A 14931-nucleotide genomic window follows, 5' to 3' on the forward strand; every position below is an offset into this window, starting at 1 on the left:
GTGCTCTGAACCAGGTGGCCTCTCTTCGTGACCATCTTCTTTGTATAACGTTTTTACATATCCCCACTCCATCCATCTGCAAGTGTATGGCTGCAATTTCGGCCTCTTGCATGTCGTCTAGCACGCAAACTATTCATTGACTGTTGCCTCTGCGGGTTCTGAGGTTCGGATTCAGAGAGTTATTTTGTCACTGAACGAGGTCATTGGATCAAGTTTCTACATGCGCTTTCGAATATAATGCTCTCTCGATATGATATTACCTCTTAGTTTATGCCGACAGCGTACTTTAGAATGTTTTTTTACGAAACTCATTTGAATTTTTATTTAAATAATGAGCGCCTCCCACTCATTCACACGATGCACAGCTTGTAGATGGTGGTAGATACTTGTAAAAAACGAAGTTCTTCGATTGGTGCACCCGTTCGCGAGTTATCTAGCCTGGGGATTTAACTGAGACACCCTGTATATGCTCACTCCATCGTAAGCTACGTATAATTTTTCCGCAGAAAGACCGGAGCAATTTGTACCCACCAATAATTGTAGAACCTATTAGGAACGAGGCCAAGCATCCCTAATACAGTAACGCTCGGTCGAAGCGTTGTTCTAGCGGTGGCTGTTCTGCTACTGAGCTACTAAAATAAAAGTCCGTTAAGTTTTTAAAAGCACCATGTTTCAAAAATCGCGAAGGAGGAAAAGAGGAAGCCTCGTACGGAAGAAATATGGTGCCGATCAAATCACACCTGAGGCAATCACTTCCGCTCTCGACGCTTCTGCTCCACCCCCCTGTTGTGCTTCCTGTTGTCCACACTCTCATCTCAGTGGTGATGCCATGAAGCCATTTTCGGCCTTCAAAGAGAAACAGCTTAGCACGACCTTCATCCGCACGTCGATCCACTTTCACGGCTTCCATTTGTGTTTCCTGATCGCGTCCTATTCGACTCTGTCAATATGGAAGCACGTTCCAGCATTCTCTCCGGGCGCCCGCCCGTAATAATCCGCCCATTGTGCTGCCTGCGAAGGCGCACATTTTCAGGCCTGTGCTTACGTTGGAAATCTCCGCGTCAGAGGGCGCAAGTAGAGTGTTTACTAGTCACTCTTAAAGGTTCGTAAGCTTCGCGTAATTGTCTTTTGAAATTAACCCAGTGCCCGCCAAATCGTGTCGCCCATTATGGGGTAGTTATTTTATTGTAATTTGTTAAGTGCAACTACCGGTCAGTGAAGTTAATGTGTCGACTTCAATATAATAGCTTTGTTGTTGATGATATGAGAAAAAATATGGAGATGGAGCTTTGTGTTACATTGATTGACATAAGCTTATATTAACTTAGGTTATATTCTCTTCATGATATCAACTCATGCACTGACTGTCTCTGTGTCTGTTACTGCACTGTAAGAGAAAAAATGGGTAAATCCGGCAAAAAGTACCACTACTATAGTCTCCTAGATAGCACTTACTCCCCATTTTACTCCCCCGACCTCGAAATGAACTCCCCAGCAGTGCAAACAATCCCTAGAATTCGCATAAATTTCTATGCATTTATCGCGAAAGGGCCTAATGGTTCTGAGAATGCATCTGGTCACCCAAAGAACTACAATTACTCCGATTACTAACCTCTCTCTCTCTCTCTCTCTCTCTCTCTCTCTTAGAGTGTGGTTGATGGGTGAAAAGAGAAGGCCATGGACTAGTTTTGGATTTCTTTCGCCCTATACTTCTTGTACCGTTATTTGTTAGAGTTCGATGCATCAGAACCACACATTGACGATTAGAAGAAGTAATATGCTTTGAAATCAAGAAGGCATGAAGCAAGTACGGTCTTTAATGCATTTTAATGGCACCTCCGACTCGTGGTCCAATGCTCTAAGCCAGTGTGCTCCAAGCCGGAAGAAAGAAGATGACAGAAAGAAACAACTGCCGAAGCTGTTGCACAGGGCTCCGTCTTTGACCAGTCGAAGGTAGGGCACGCGGTGTAACTCTAGTGTTAGTATCGGGGGCTCTAATGGTAAGGATGTAAAGAATAATAGGATAAATCAGTAAGGAAGATGGGCTCACTAATTCTGTGACTCATCTAATCAGTCAACAATACAAGTCGTCAGACAAAAAATCGCGAACAACCCAAAACCAGCGTTTGTATGAGTGATCAACGCCCAATAAAAATATCGGCATATAGGCTAAAGTCACCGGACGAGCACCTTAGTTATAAGGGAGCTTTAGTACATGGAAGAATTCTACGAAAACGATAGTAGCGGGTGTTAGTAGACCGCTGATAACGTCGCCGTTAAACACGGGAACAAATGAGAGAGCGTGACTCAGAATCTTTTCTGCTGATAGGGCGCGGTAGACGCGGTATCCGACCCCTATGTCCTACGGGGCCGCCGGTAGCAGCCTACTAACAGTCGCTATGCTATAAAGCAAGTTATCAAATCCCACCTTCGCAATGGGGTGTCACTCGCTCCAAAGAAAGAGAATGATTGGCTAATCATGTTTTCGGAACTGTTATCGCGAACACCTTCCGCTTCTGTGCATGCGAAAACCATAAAGAGAGCATTGTGCACTGCGCAGAACCACCATGCTATCAACGCATTGGCGACCAGCGTACGATGTACTAAAACACTCTATTACCTGTTGTCGAGCGAAATCGAAGGATGACCTTGTAGCAGCGTACCGTTGCCAGTTAATGGCACCAGGCGGTACAGGCGATATTGAAATTGATTTTTCGTTGCTCATGGGAAGAGAAAGGAGGAACTTGGCCTGTGGATAAGGTGAGAATGAGCAGAGTCAATCCCAAGGGGGGCTGCCTAAGCGAGACAAAGTGATTGGACAATGCCACAGGGGGGTGGTATACCAAGTAGATGCTCAAGGCCAAACATCAAGGATTAAGGGACTAAGCCTTGCAGCAAGAAGTGCAAGACGTAATAACTCCCGCGTTCTGGAGTTTTATTCTTCTTTTTTTCTTTTTTTGCTCTCTCTCTGTCTTGTGTTCTTTCCTTGCCTCTTGTTTACCTGGCTGGTAAGGCATGTGAATGTGGCGGATGACTTTGTTTATCTCAGGTTGTGGGAGGTCCCCCCGTCTTAAACGCTTAAATTTCGTGTGTAGTTGAATATATTTTATTTACTTGCTCGTCTCTAACCAGCCTCGGTCTAGAGAGTGGTACATGGTGCACAGTCAATTAGTGAAACAACGCGATATCCTATAAGCACTAAATAAAAAAGATGTGACACAAAGAAAAACAACATGGTATCGAATGGAATGGATGGCGTGCTATGGAATGGATCAATTACTTCTGTGATTATGTTCGTTTCAGACTGTTGAGGTAAATTAAATAAACAGCAGGAGCACATATACACAACACGCATTAATTGTTATGTTGAGTTGTGCCGAGTTTAATGGTCAAGGTGCGGCTTCGATCACGAGCACGTTCAGTGGTGGTGGCGTGCGATTTTCCGAGCGTCCTGGGCCAACTTCACAGGGAACTGTGGCGAGATTTGACGTAAAGCGTCTAAGGAAAACCCAGGAAGAACACCCAGACGGCACAGCCGGCGCCCGGGTTCCAACCCGGGTCACCTCCCAGTCTCCGCGACGAATGCCGTCATTGTATAGCACGAGCAGGTTCAATGAAGTTGGAGTGTTATGGAGTGTTTCGTGCATGGCGTGTGTGAGAGCGCCCGCCTTTTCGCGCGTGCGCACGTGTACCAATGCTGCAAACTGTCGATGCCGAACTATGGCTATGCCAAACTATGACTCCATAGCGGAAGGAAGGCATCGTTTGATACCAGTGGCATGACCGAGCGGGTTACGGCGTCCCGTTCGTTGGTGGTAGCCAAGGTCCTGCTGAAGACTGGGAGGTGGTGGGTTGGAATCCTACCACCGGCTGTGCCGTCTGAGGTTTTCCCTGGGTTTTCCGAAGACTTTCCAGACGAATGTCGGCACAGTTCTCTTCAAGTCGGCCCAGGGCGCATAACAGCCCCCTGTCCCCCACTCCTTCATGCTGTCCTCTCTCCATCTGTCCTCATCTGTACGCCGCTCATAGCCACAGTTGCTTCGCGGTGCTAACACGGAATAAAAATGGCGTCGTTTGGTGAGACCTTCATCTTGGAAACGAGTAGGACATCGGATATGACGCCCCAGGACACTGCCGAAAAACTCTCACATCTTTACACTTCTTGGCGACGCATTTTATTTGAAGTATAAGCCTGCATTCTACAGAATAAACACACCGTTCAACACCCATTCAGGTGTTCTCTCTGAAGACAGTTATTCTAAACGTTTCGGTTATTTTCGCAGAGGAAGAACCTCTGCGTAGTATCCATCTCTGCGTTCAAGACCCGCGAGGAACCCGGCCACACTGTCGTCCCTTCAAAGTATATCCCAGGGGAACGGGCAACCTTTCAGCAGTCGTCAAAGTTGGGCTATTTAAACGTGCAAGTACGTGCGCGGGAGCCCGCACCACTTTGAGGGATTGCGAAAGGTAGGATTCAATGGCGTTTTTATCGATTCCGCGCGCTTTAACTGGCCATATTCCAAGGAGCGACGTTTAACGATTGTGGGTAAGTTTGCCGATAGCGTCTCTCAAAGCACGCACTTCTCGTTCGTGGTGAGCACGCCAGTGAAATGCAGAAGCACGACTGGTAACAAATGAAAGGCCAACAACAACAACAACAACAACTTTATTTTGAGGATGATGATGAATGGGGAGTTTACTGTACCACATTGCTGGTGATGATGCGGGGAATGAAATGATGAGCCCTTTCACAATAAGGATCGAATGCCTATGATGTCCAAAAATGTCAAAATAGCTTTGAGGGCAGAGCGTTGGTGGACTGGATTTGGCCAGGGATCGAGCAATTTTGAGGAGGGGGGGGGGCGAGAGTCCCACTGATCAAGAAACCCGGAGACTGCGGTTCGGGAACGTTGGTAGTGTGGGCAATGGAGAAGAGTGTGCTCTAGCAGTGAAAGGCCAACATGACTAACATCGTGATGTTTTCCTTCTTCTTTCGTTCAAGCTACCGGTCTCCTCGAAGAGCTCAAGAAAGAACTCCGACCTGTCACCTTTTCGCACTCGCCAATAATTCCTCCTCTCATATTAACCTCTTTGAAGTTGGGTAGGATCCTGTGGCTACCACGGGGGAAACATCGCATGTCATTGTCACTTTTCATTCATTCATTCATTCATTTATTTATTGTTGCCGTTGTTTTTCTAATCTAGCCTAACCTAATGGCCAGCATAGTGCGTTTCAAGACGAAACCCTTTGGCAGAGCATACGCGGCACGGCTAATCTAAAGCCTTCCTTATACCGAAAAAAAAAGATACATTGTAGAAAAATCGGCTGCATCTTTGAGCATTGTGCCAAACGCGTTTAAATGCAGTTGCTTATTTATATGGCTCTTGAACTTTTTTTGAGAAATTTGGGAAATGCTATTACATTTTTATTGAAAGCATTTGAATGTTTTGCGAAGTCGTTAGATTTTTCTTGCATAGTTACAATTCACCGTATATTGCGAACACAGTCTGGAAGTCACGTGGTGCTGGCACACTGTCACGTGATACCATAACTAGCTCAATAAGCGACAAGGTCGACGGTAGGTTGACGCAATAAAGCTGTGTCTTTAAAAGGCACACCATTGGAATGGATAGTTTCTTTCTTTTTGCATTCTCAGCATGTCGACTTTATTTTACTGTTCACGCATAGTTGTACCTAGGGTTGTCAATCGCGATATCCCGAATCCCGAAATCCCGGGATCCCGGCCAATTTTTGACGTCCCGAAGTCCCGGGATTTCTTGCGGAAAATCTCGGGATTTTCGTGAGAGCAAATATGAATGAAAAATCAAACACCTGCGGGCCATCACGAACAGACTCAAGGAAATAGCACTTTTTATGACTGGAGGAGGCAGAGGACTGCTGCCTACGCGTGGGTACAGATATTTGCTAACTGTCGTTTCTTCTAGCGCGGAAGATGAACGGACCTTCAGTTTCGCAGCCAGTATTTTCACAAAATTTCGCTCCGAACTGGGAGACACCACCCTCGACGCTCTGTGCTTTCTCAGGTCGTGTGTCAATCATTGTACAGCACGCAGCGACGGTGTTGTTAACTGTTTAGTGTTTCGTTTGTTTCCATTCGTCTTTCTTGTTGCCGTTACACAGTGGAATGTTACACAGTTTGAAGAAATTATTAAGTAATATTTCCTAATGCACATGAAATGCACGTGAAATGCACATGAATAGAAAAGGAGTGGCATTGTCATAGCAGAAAAAAATAAAAATAAAATGTAAGAATTTCTTCGGCACTATTTTACCAATGGGGTTACACTGCGAATTTTCGAGTGGCTTCCTTCAGGAAAAGGTAGAATTGACAGAGCGCACATGAACTGCGCACAACACGCCGATATAGTCACTTGAGGTAAATGACCTTGGTTACATAATGCCGGGTTAGATACTTCTGACCCGCGCAGGACTATATTTGGAAGCACCACCTGTACTCGTCACAATCCCGAAATCCCGTCCCGGGATCCCGGGACTGAGAGCAAAAAATCCCGTAATCCCGGGACTGAAAAAATGGCTTGGGATTGACAACCCTAGTTGTACCACTATTACAGTATGTGATGGTGGAGAAACGCCCAGATTAAAAATTGAGTAAAACGCAAGAGTAATACAAACTTGCACTCCTTATTCTACAGGTAGATGGACGTGTAGATATAGGGAATAAAATGGTGCTGGACATCCGGCCGGCCACGTTCAGCGTCTATGACGCAAACTTCAATGACTATCTATCGATCATACCTCCTCATGTCGCATAACATTTCGTCTGCGGTTCTGGGAAATAACGCCCGCCGAACACGGGTGCCTTAAAAATATTACGCGCATTACGTTATGGTGACCGTTATGACTACAAAAATAAATAAACAAAAACACGTAAATCACTTTAAATCGCGTGGGCCGCGAAATTGATTTCGATGACGTAATAAAACTCTAAAATATTTTCTAGTCTTTCTCGGCGCAGGTCATTCATCTTCAGCTTCTCTTTCTAATGACAAAGGAGACGCGCTAAAGCGCGACCTATTTCTTTCTTTTCGTTTTTTTTTTTTTTGCCTTCTTGGCTGACACCACCTTAGGAGAATCTCTTCTTGTCCAGCCAAACATTTACGTTCGTCAGTTCACGAAGGCAGGAAACATTACATGCAAACAAGACGACGTCACACACTTATTACACGGCCTCCGAAGCAGTTCCCTATGACGCTGGTCTCTTGGCGTTCAGAGATGTGGAGTAATGATTCACAAAGTAACGCATTACCGCTAAAGCATTATATCCCGGTAAAGACTAACGGATTACGTTTTGCGGGGGAGTAATCAGAAATGCAATGCCATCAGATTTTGGCATTTCCCAATACTCGCGTTGAAAGTTTATGCGTTGTCTAAAGTCAACAGCTAAGAATTATGAGTGGTGCAGGCAAGGAAGATCTTCAAGCTGGCTTTCCCAGTCACCTTTGTCACTGGCTAAGTCATCAAGGAGGAGGACAGAGCCCATGTGGAGTATTTGAACACCAACTGTATACTTTGACACTGAGGTTAATGTTGTCTATGATTGCCAATTTAGATTATGCGTACTGCCCTCATCTCTCGACGAGATCGTTCGTGTGTAGCGATTTTGCATGAACCCTAATTACTATAATCCCCAGTAAGGTGTACGTCTTTTTACGATACGCATTGCGAAACGGCACTCGGGGCCTCTTTTAGAGATTACTGGAAAAATGTAATTCAATTCAATTTATTGGCATCCAAAAATCCCTGTGGAGGGCATTACATCGGTGGAGTGGGGAAACGCCAAAGTAATGTCATTACTTGATGAAAGTAATGAAACTAATGTATTACTAAACACGAAAAGTAACAAGCAGTGTAATACAATACTCTGCGAAATTGTAATTAGTAGTCGTTAATGCGTCACCAAATAAAATAATTTCCCCACCTCTGTATAGCATTCCACGTTTCTTTTACTCGGAGGCGGGGACTCTTTCTTAGCGCGCAGTGTTTGCGTGTGCAATTTGGTTTTGCTATGTCTGTCTCATCGACCCCATCTTTGTTTACTATTCATAGTGTTTTGTTTGTCCTTGCTGGTAGCTAACGAACCGAGGTCGTTGTGGAAGACGAGGCTGAGTTGATTGTTGACTGCAGAGCAAAGGAGGTAGAAGGAGATATCGGGGGGATATGTCTAAAGATGAAAAAAAAAAAAAAGAAAGGGAAAGGGGGAGATATAGGGGAAGGTAAATTGTGGTAACGCAGACAGAGCGAAAAGCAAGGTTTAAAAAGCAACTTTCATGATTGTTCACAGGAGGGAATTCGGAGCGTCATGAAAGGTTCTCTGTACCTACGAGTCAATAGGTCTTGTGCGTTATCATGACTTCGTGTCTGTTATTGGGTTATTCTGAAGAGCCTGTTATTGGGTTATTGGGAGGACATGCATGCTTACAATGTTCACTTGCACATCAGGCTATATTTACTCAGGCACATTTTGCGTCTCCGACGAATAATCTCCAGTTGTTAGTTTTGCAGAGACTGTGTGCGTTTGCCTGTCTGTGTCTTAGTCTGTTTCACCTGTTGCATATACTCCTGCTCAATGCCTGTGATATTAGTGTGAAAATTTTATATAACTATATTTCATGGCTACAGCAAACGGTGCGCGTTTATTTCGTACATCCAAAACGGCGTGAGAACACCACTGGACGAACGCTGTCCTCGTGCGCCGGACTTTGAAAGCAGTTCGAGTGCCTCTGAATTCTGCACACATGGAGTAGACGGACGACCAGTTGCGGAACCGCTATCTCCATATTTTTATTCACATATCCATTCCGTTCCATTCGCATTCCGTTCTGGACACGTGAACGGTTGCACAAACTGTGAGCCTACAGTCTTAGACGCAAATCCCAAACCTTTCGTAAATACGAATGTCATTTTTTTAAAAGGTCACTAAGATTGCTTGCAATATCGCACACTTCTGAAGCCCTCTGAAGCGTCGTTCCTTCTGTACCTGTTGTTGTCCCGTTAAAGCGATTGTTGGTGTTGACGTGTAGTCATACTGAAGGGAGTCCGTACTTAAGATACACTACAAATACTTAAAAACGAAAGTAATTAGGGTAGAGTATAGTAACTAGACCAAATGTATTTAAGATAATTTTAAGATATGCGAGTGTTGGCCACGAAATATATTGCAGTCTTTTTATCAGTAGTAGTATTTAAAAGGATAGTTCGCTCCCTAACGGAAGCGGAAAAAAAAAAAAGAAGACGTGCTGGACGTGTGCAATAGACAACGAACAGCTCCACGTCAATCCCTTTCGTTTCATATCGACGTATTTTCTGAGTTTTCAGTTTTTTTCCTGTAGACATCAGCAGCGCGGCTGAGCGCCGGAGGAGGGGCCTATTACGGGAGGGGGCGGTCGGCTCGCGTGACGTTTCGTGACGTTGCTTCAGGGCTTGCGATAGGAAGGAAACGGGCCGCCCTCTTGACGTCACGTTGTTCTCAGACCGACGTCGCCCGTGCGTCCTTCTCTGCGGGAAAGCCTACTTCTGTGGTTCCTGTTGCTTTCAGATGCCTGCACTAAATCATACCACTCGTGCTGCGGGAAACTAATGCGCGAACCTGATAAAGTTCGAAATACACTACCGTCTGCAACAGCAATTGACGAATCGATGCATGAGGAGCGAACTATCCCCTTAACTAAACGACTCATTTGCTCGTTATGCAGGGGTTGCATTCCACAGTGCTCATCAGTCAACCTGCGTCTCTTTCTTTGAAAAATAATCTACTTGGTGGATAGGTTGGCCTCCTTCTCCACAAGACATTGAAAGCAAGCAGAAAAAGACAATGGAAGCACGGGTACCTTTATAGTGGGCCAACAGTACGTTGCTGTAAAACTGACCATGGTCTGAAGGCAAACACACAAACGAAGAGTGATTAGAGTTAAAATGGTTAAAAAGCAAGCGAGCTGGTGGCTAAGATCCATGACGAAAACCCGAGACTGGGAAAAAGACGAAAAACAGACGACACAACACAAAGTCTCAAGTGTTGTGTCGTCTGTTTTTCGTCTTTTTCCCAGTCTCGGGTTTTCGTCATGGGTGATTAGAGTGTTGAGTAGAAAATACTGAAAAAAAAGAAAAAACTGAAATACCTTTCAAGAGTACAAATACCTTTCCGAAAAGGTACTCAGTAGGATACTAAAATACTAACAAAAGTATTTAAAATGGAGTACGTTTGGTATTTTGAAGACTGTACTCAAAATACCCACAAGTCTGTGTGAGGCGAGGTGCCAGAAGAAAGTTACGGAGATGTCGGCCTCTACAGCCGAGGGGGCGGCTACTACAAACAGCTTGGAAGAATGAACATGCCCATGCTTGCACATACATATGCGTGCCTGTGGAAGAGGAAGAGGAACTTGATCTTCATAACGAACCCTGAGACTGGGGAAAAACACACTAAACAGGTGTCTCAAACACAGCTGAAAGTTTATTCTATCCCACACAGATATATACATCAAGAGGGAAAGGGGAGAAAAGGGGAAAGAAACATTTTCAACTGCTCCGTGTAGGAAGCAGAAGGACTGCTAATGACATTCCCAAACGTACATTTCTCTAAGGTTTCCCGTAGAATTCGTTTCATCATGTCAGTCTCTTTGACCCTTTTTCCCCGGTATCAGGGTTCGTTATGAAGATCAATTATCACCAGTGTCACACGTGGTGCAACTCTTTATTCGTCGTCTTTCTCTTTGCCATCTCGCGAGCCTATACAGAGCGCTCGTCGTCGTTAACACCATTACATCTCCCCTTTCTCAAGTCAGTCTAAAAGAACCCAGTCAACATTACACAAAAGATATTTTGTCCCAAAACTCAAAACCCAAACTCTTCCTTGACTCTTCTTGAAATGTCCTTGCATGATACGGAGCCACAGATTACTCTTCTAGGGGGTATCTCCGAGGGCTTCGACGTTGTCTGGTGCTTCGACGAACTGGTACTGACTCCGTGGCTGGACCCGACCGTGGTTCGTTCTCGGGAGTGGAAGCAGGTTGCTGCTGCTGACATTGCGATGATCTAAGATGCTCCCGAGTACGACGAAGCTCAGCACCGTCGCTCGTCCTTATGATGTAGGACCTTGGTGCCCCGGCGGACCCCACAACTGTTGCTGGTGCCCAAGTCTTGACTTTGCTGTTGTAGGCTGTCACTGGACTATCCGGCAGCAGTTGAGGCAGCTGTCTAGTTCCTCTGTTGTAGTAGACCTGCTGACGTTGGCGGAGATGCTGAAGCCGTGATACCACATCCTTTGGCTGTACCAGGCTTGGTTGCAGACATGCTGAATGTACCGGAAGAAGTGTCCGGGTGCTCCTTCCCATCAAGCGTTGTACTGGTGATTTTAACACCTTGTCCCGCGGAGTATTTCTCCACTCGAGCAGAGCAGTCTTGAATTCTGTGCTCTCATAGGCGTACTTGCTTAGTAGTTTCTTCGCTTCCCTCACTGCTCGTTCAGCCATGCCGTTAGACCTCGGGTAATGAGGGCTAGAAGTAATGTGCGTGACTCCGAGGAACCTCATGCCTTCTCGGAACTCATGGCTGCCGAAAGGTGGGCCATTATCGCTCAGAAACCTTACTGGAATTCCATGCGTGGTGAACACGTCTGTGCATATGGCTACCACCTCTTTCGCTGTAGATGGCTTTAGTGGTTTGACTTCGTAGTAGAAAGAGTAGTAGTCCACAAGGATCAAGAACTCTCTTCCACCCTGGCTGAAAAGGTCAGCGCCGATAACCTGCCATGGCAACTTAGGGAGTTCATGGCTTATCATAGGAAGTCTCTCGTTTCGTGGTCGATGCTTCTCACATAGAGCGCAGTTTCTTGCTAGTTGTTCAATCTCAGACGTGATCCCGGGCCAGAACATGACGTCCCGCGCTCTCTCCTTCATCTTTTCTTCTCCACAGTGTGAAGCATGCAACAGCTTTAGTGTGATTTGCCGCATTCCCTTTGGGATGATTAGTCTGTTGGAACGAAACAGCAGACCATCCTGCGCGTGAATTTCTTCCTTGTAGGTCCAGTACTGACGCACCTCGTTGTCAACTTCGTTTTTATTGTTAGGCCATGCTGTTTCGACGTATTTTCGGATCTTCTGCAGCTGGCTATCACGTTGTGTCGCTCGCGATATTTCCGCTATTTTTTCGTCGGAAACATCGAGGTATTGCAGTACGTTTACATAGAAGTGCTCCTCTTCTCTCAGGCATTCCTGCTTCGGAAAGCGTGATAAAGCATCTGCAATGAACATTTCCTTTCCAGGTTTGTATACAACGTTAATCGGGTATTTTTGAAGTGCGAGCCTCATTCTTTGTAGACGAAGTGGACATCCGTGGAGAGGCTTCTTGAAAATGGCTTCCAACGGCTTGTGGTCGGACTCGACCTTTACGCTGGGTTGTCCGAAGATGTACTCGTGGAACTTCTCGCAGCCGTGTACAATGGCGACCATCTCCTTTTCAATTTGTGCATATCTTTGTTGAGTCTCCGTAAGGGAACGGGAGGAATACGCAACGGGATGCCCTTCTTGTGTTAAGACAGCTCCAACTCCATCCTGGCTAGCGTCGACTGATAGCGTCACAGGCTTGTGTGCTTGAAAGTACGCTAAAACCGGTGCCTTCGTCAACGCTTCGCGTAGCTCTTTGAAGCTGTCTTTGTGTCTGGTTGACCATTCCCAAATTGTATCTGTTTTGAGCAGTTCACGTAGCGGTGCCGACACTTGTGATGCATTGGGGATGAATCTTGACACGAAGTTGATCATGCCAAGGAAGGTACGAAGTTCCTTGACATTTGTTGGCTCAGTAACGGCGAGAATATCCTCTACTCGCCTTGGATCCACAGCAAGTCCTTCTGACGTGATCATTTGTCCCAAGTACCGTACTTGCTGTTGAAGGAAACAACATCTCCTGATGTTTAGTTTGAGGTTTACATCCCTGCATCGCTCCAGCAGCCTCATAAGGCGTTGATCATGCTCAGCCTTGGTCCCTCCCCAGACAAGGATGTCGTCCATTACGACATCGACACCGTCGAGATCCTGTAGGACCCTGTGCATAGCTCGCTGGAAGACTTCAGGAGCTGTTGAAATCCCAAACGGCATCCTTAGGAAACGGTATCGCCCAAACGGTGTGCTCATAGTACAGATGTATGAGGAGTCCTTGTCGAGCTGAATTTGCCAAAAGCCAGACGATGCGTCAAGTGTCGAAAAGTACTTTGCCTTTCCCAGACGCGGCGCGATATCTTCGAGTGTCGCCATGGGGTAGTGTTCCCGAAGGAGCGCCTTGTTGAGATCTGCGGGATCAAGACAGATCCTGACCTTATCTTTCTTGACCACGACCACCATGTTGCTCGCCCACTCGGTAGGTTCCGTCACCTTGGCGATTACTCCGTCGGCTTCCATGTGGTCGAGTTCGCGCTTGACTTTGTCTTTCAGTGCAACGGCAATCCGCCTTGCTGGTTTTACAACTCCTTTTGCATGGGGTGTTAACTTCATGTGGTACTGTACCCCTTTTAGCTTTCCAAGGCCTTCAAAGACGTCCCGATAGGGTTGTGCTGGTCCGTACAAGTGATGTTCGTCGCTTGTTTTTGTAGCAACTGCCGAATGCACTGTGCGCTGGATCAGACCTAGTTCTTCCGACGCTTTCCCACTCAGGGTAAGCGGTACCTCTTGTGGTACGACGAAGAACAGCACTTTTGTGCTTTGGCCGTTACATGATGCTTGCAGAGGAATCCTGCCTGCGGCCTTTTGCTTGAAGCCAAAGAAGGTGTTCAACGTAACGTTGCATTTTGTAGTCTTCTTGTTAGTGACTTTTCTCAACTGTCCGGCTGAGATTACGGAACAATTGGCACCAGTGTCTACTCTGCAGTTTAGTTTCACGTTCTCGATCGTTACCTCAGCAGACCAGAGATCGCTCGATGCGACGTTATTTACGGACAGCATTTGCAAGAAGTAAGTGTCTTCTTCACGTTCCACTTCAAGGACCTGTTTTGCCTTCGGCTTCCTTCTATATTTCTTTCGTTGTCCTTTGCTTCTGCACACACTGGCGAAGTGGTTAAGTTTACCGCAGCTCTTGCATTCCTTGCCTTGCGCCGGACATGCATCTTTATCGTGCGTATATCCACACTTCGAACAAGTTCTCGTTCGCTTCGTGACCGCGTGAACTTCCTTCACTTCATCTTTTTCCTTCTGGATATCGTCAAACTGCTGCTTGCTGAGCTCTCTCATCCGACATGTTTCTATAACCTTCTCACATGACGGATTTTCCGAGATCAGCCTTTGCTGAAGTTTCTTGTCGCGAACTCCAAGGATTATGCGGCTACGCAGCATGCGTTTTTCCAAGGTCCCGAACTCGCAGCTAGCAGCGAGTATCCGAAGCTCTGTCAGCCACTCGTCAAATCGCTCCCCTTCTTTCTGGTTTCGCGATCCGAACAGAAATTCGTGGTACGTTAAATTGAGCGTCGGTTTGCAGTGCTCTTCCAGTTTCTGGATAAGCTTGTCGACATCGTCACGGTCCGCTTCCGTTTCAAACTGTAGCGTATTGCATATCTTCCTGCCTTCTTCACCCAGTATAACCAAGAAGGTCGCGGCCTGAACTTCCTTTGGCTGCGCCTTTAGATTTGTCGCTGTAGAGAAGAGTCTAAACTCGCCTTTCCACAACTTCCAAGCTTTCCAAAGATCGCCGGTAACATCGAGTGGCTTGGGCGGAGGCAGGATACTTGTCATCGTTGCTGCTACCAACGTTGAAGTCATCGGCGTAGTAGTCGTTTCCATTGCGAACTTCTGCCAGCTAGGGCTAATCCTTTCGCTTCGAACGCTGGCCACGTCGTTGACGTAACACCGCTGCCACCATGTCACACGTGGTGCAACTTCTTCTTCTTCTCCCCAAGAAGATGGCCG

At 46.3% G+C, this 14931-nt stretch overlaps 2 protein-coding genes across 3 annotated transcripts in view; one reads left to right on the forward strand and one right to left on the reverse strand.

Annotated features, from left to right (window-relative positions):
- Nucleotides 1-14931, forward strand: part of LOC135394665 (leucine-rich repeat-containing protein 24-like) — a 255982-nt gene that overhangs the window by 119628 nt on the left and 121423 nt on the right. The gene's annotated exons all lie outside the window — the stretch shown is intronic.
- LOC135395923 (uncharacterized protein K02A2.6-like) lies at nucleotides 10936-14757 on the reverse strand. Its single transcript, XM_064627009.1, has one exon. The coding sequence runs from the start codon at nucleotides 14755-14757 to the stop codon at nucleotides 10936-10938; it is 3822 nt and encodes a 1273-aa protein (XP_064483079.1).

Source organism: Ornithodoros turicata, chromosome 5 (assembly GCF_037126465.1).
Source record: "Ornithodoros turicata isolate Travis chromosome 5, ASM3712646v1, whole genome shotgun sequence".
Lineage (NCBI taxonomy): Eukaryota > Metazoa > Arthropoda > Arachnida > Ixodida > Argasidae > Ornithodoros > Ornithodoros turicata.

What these genes read in the sequence shown, in the direction of transcription:
- LOC135395923 (XM_064627009.1), bottom strand. Translation starts at nt 14,757, where the DNA reads ATGACAAGTATCCTGCCTCCGCCCAAGCCACTCGATGTTACCGGCGAT.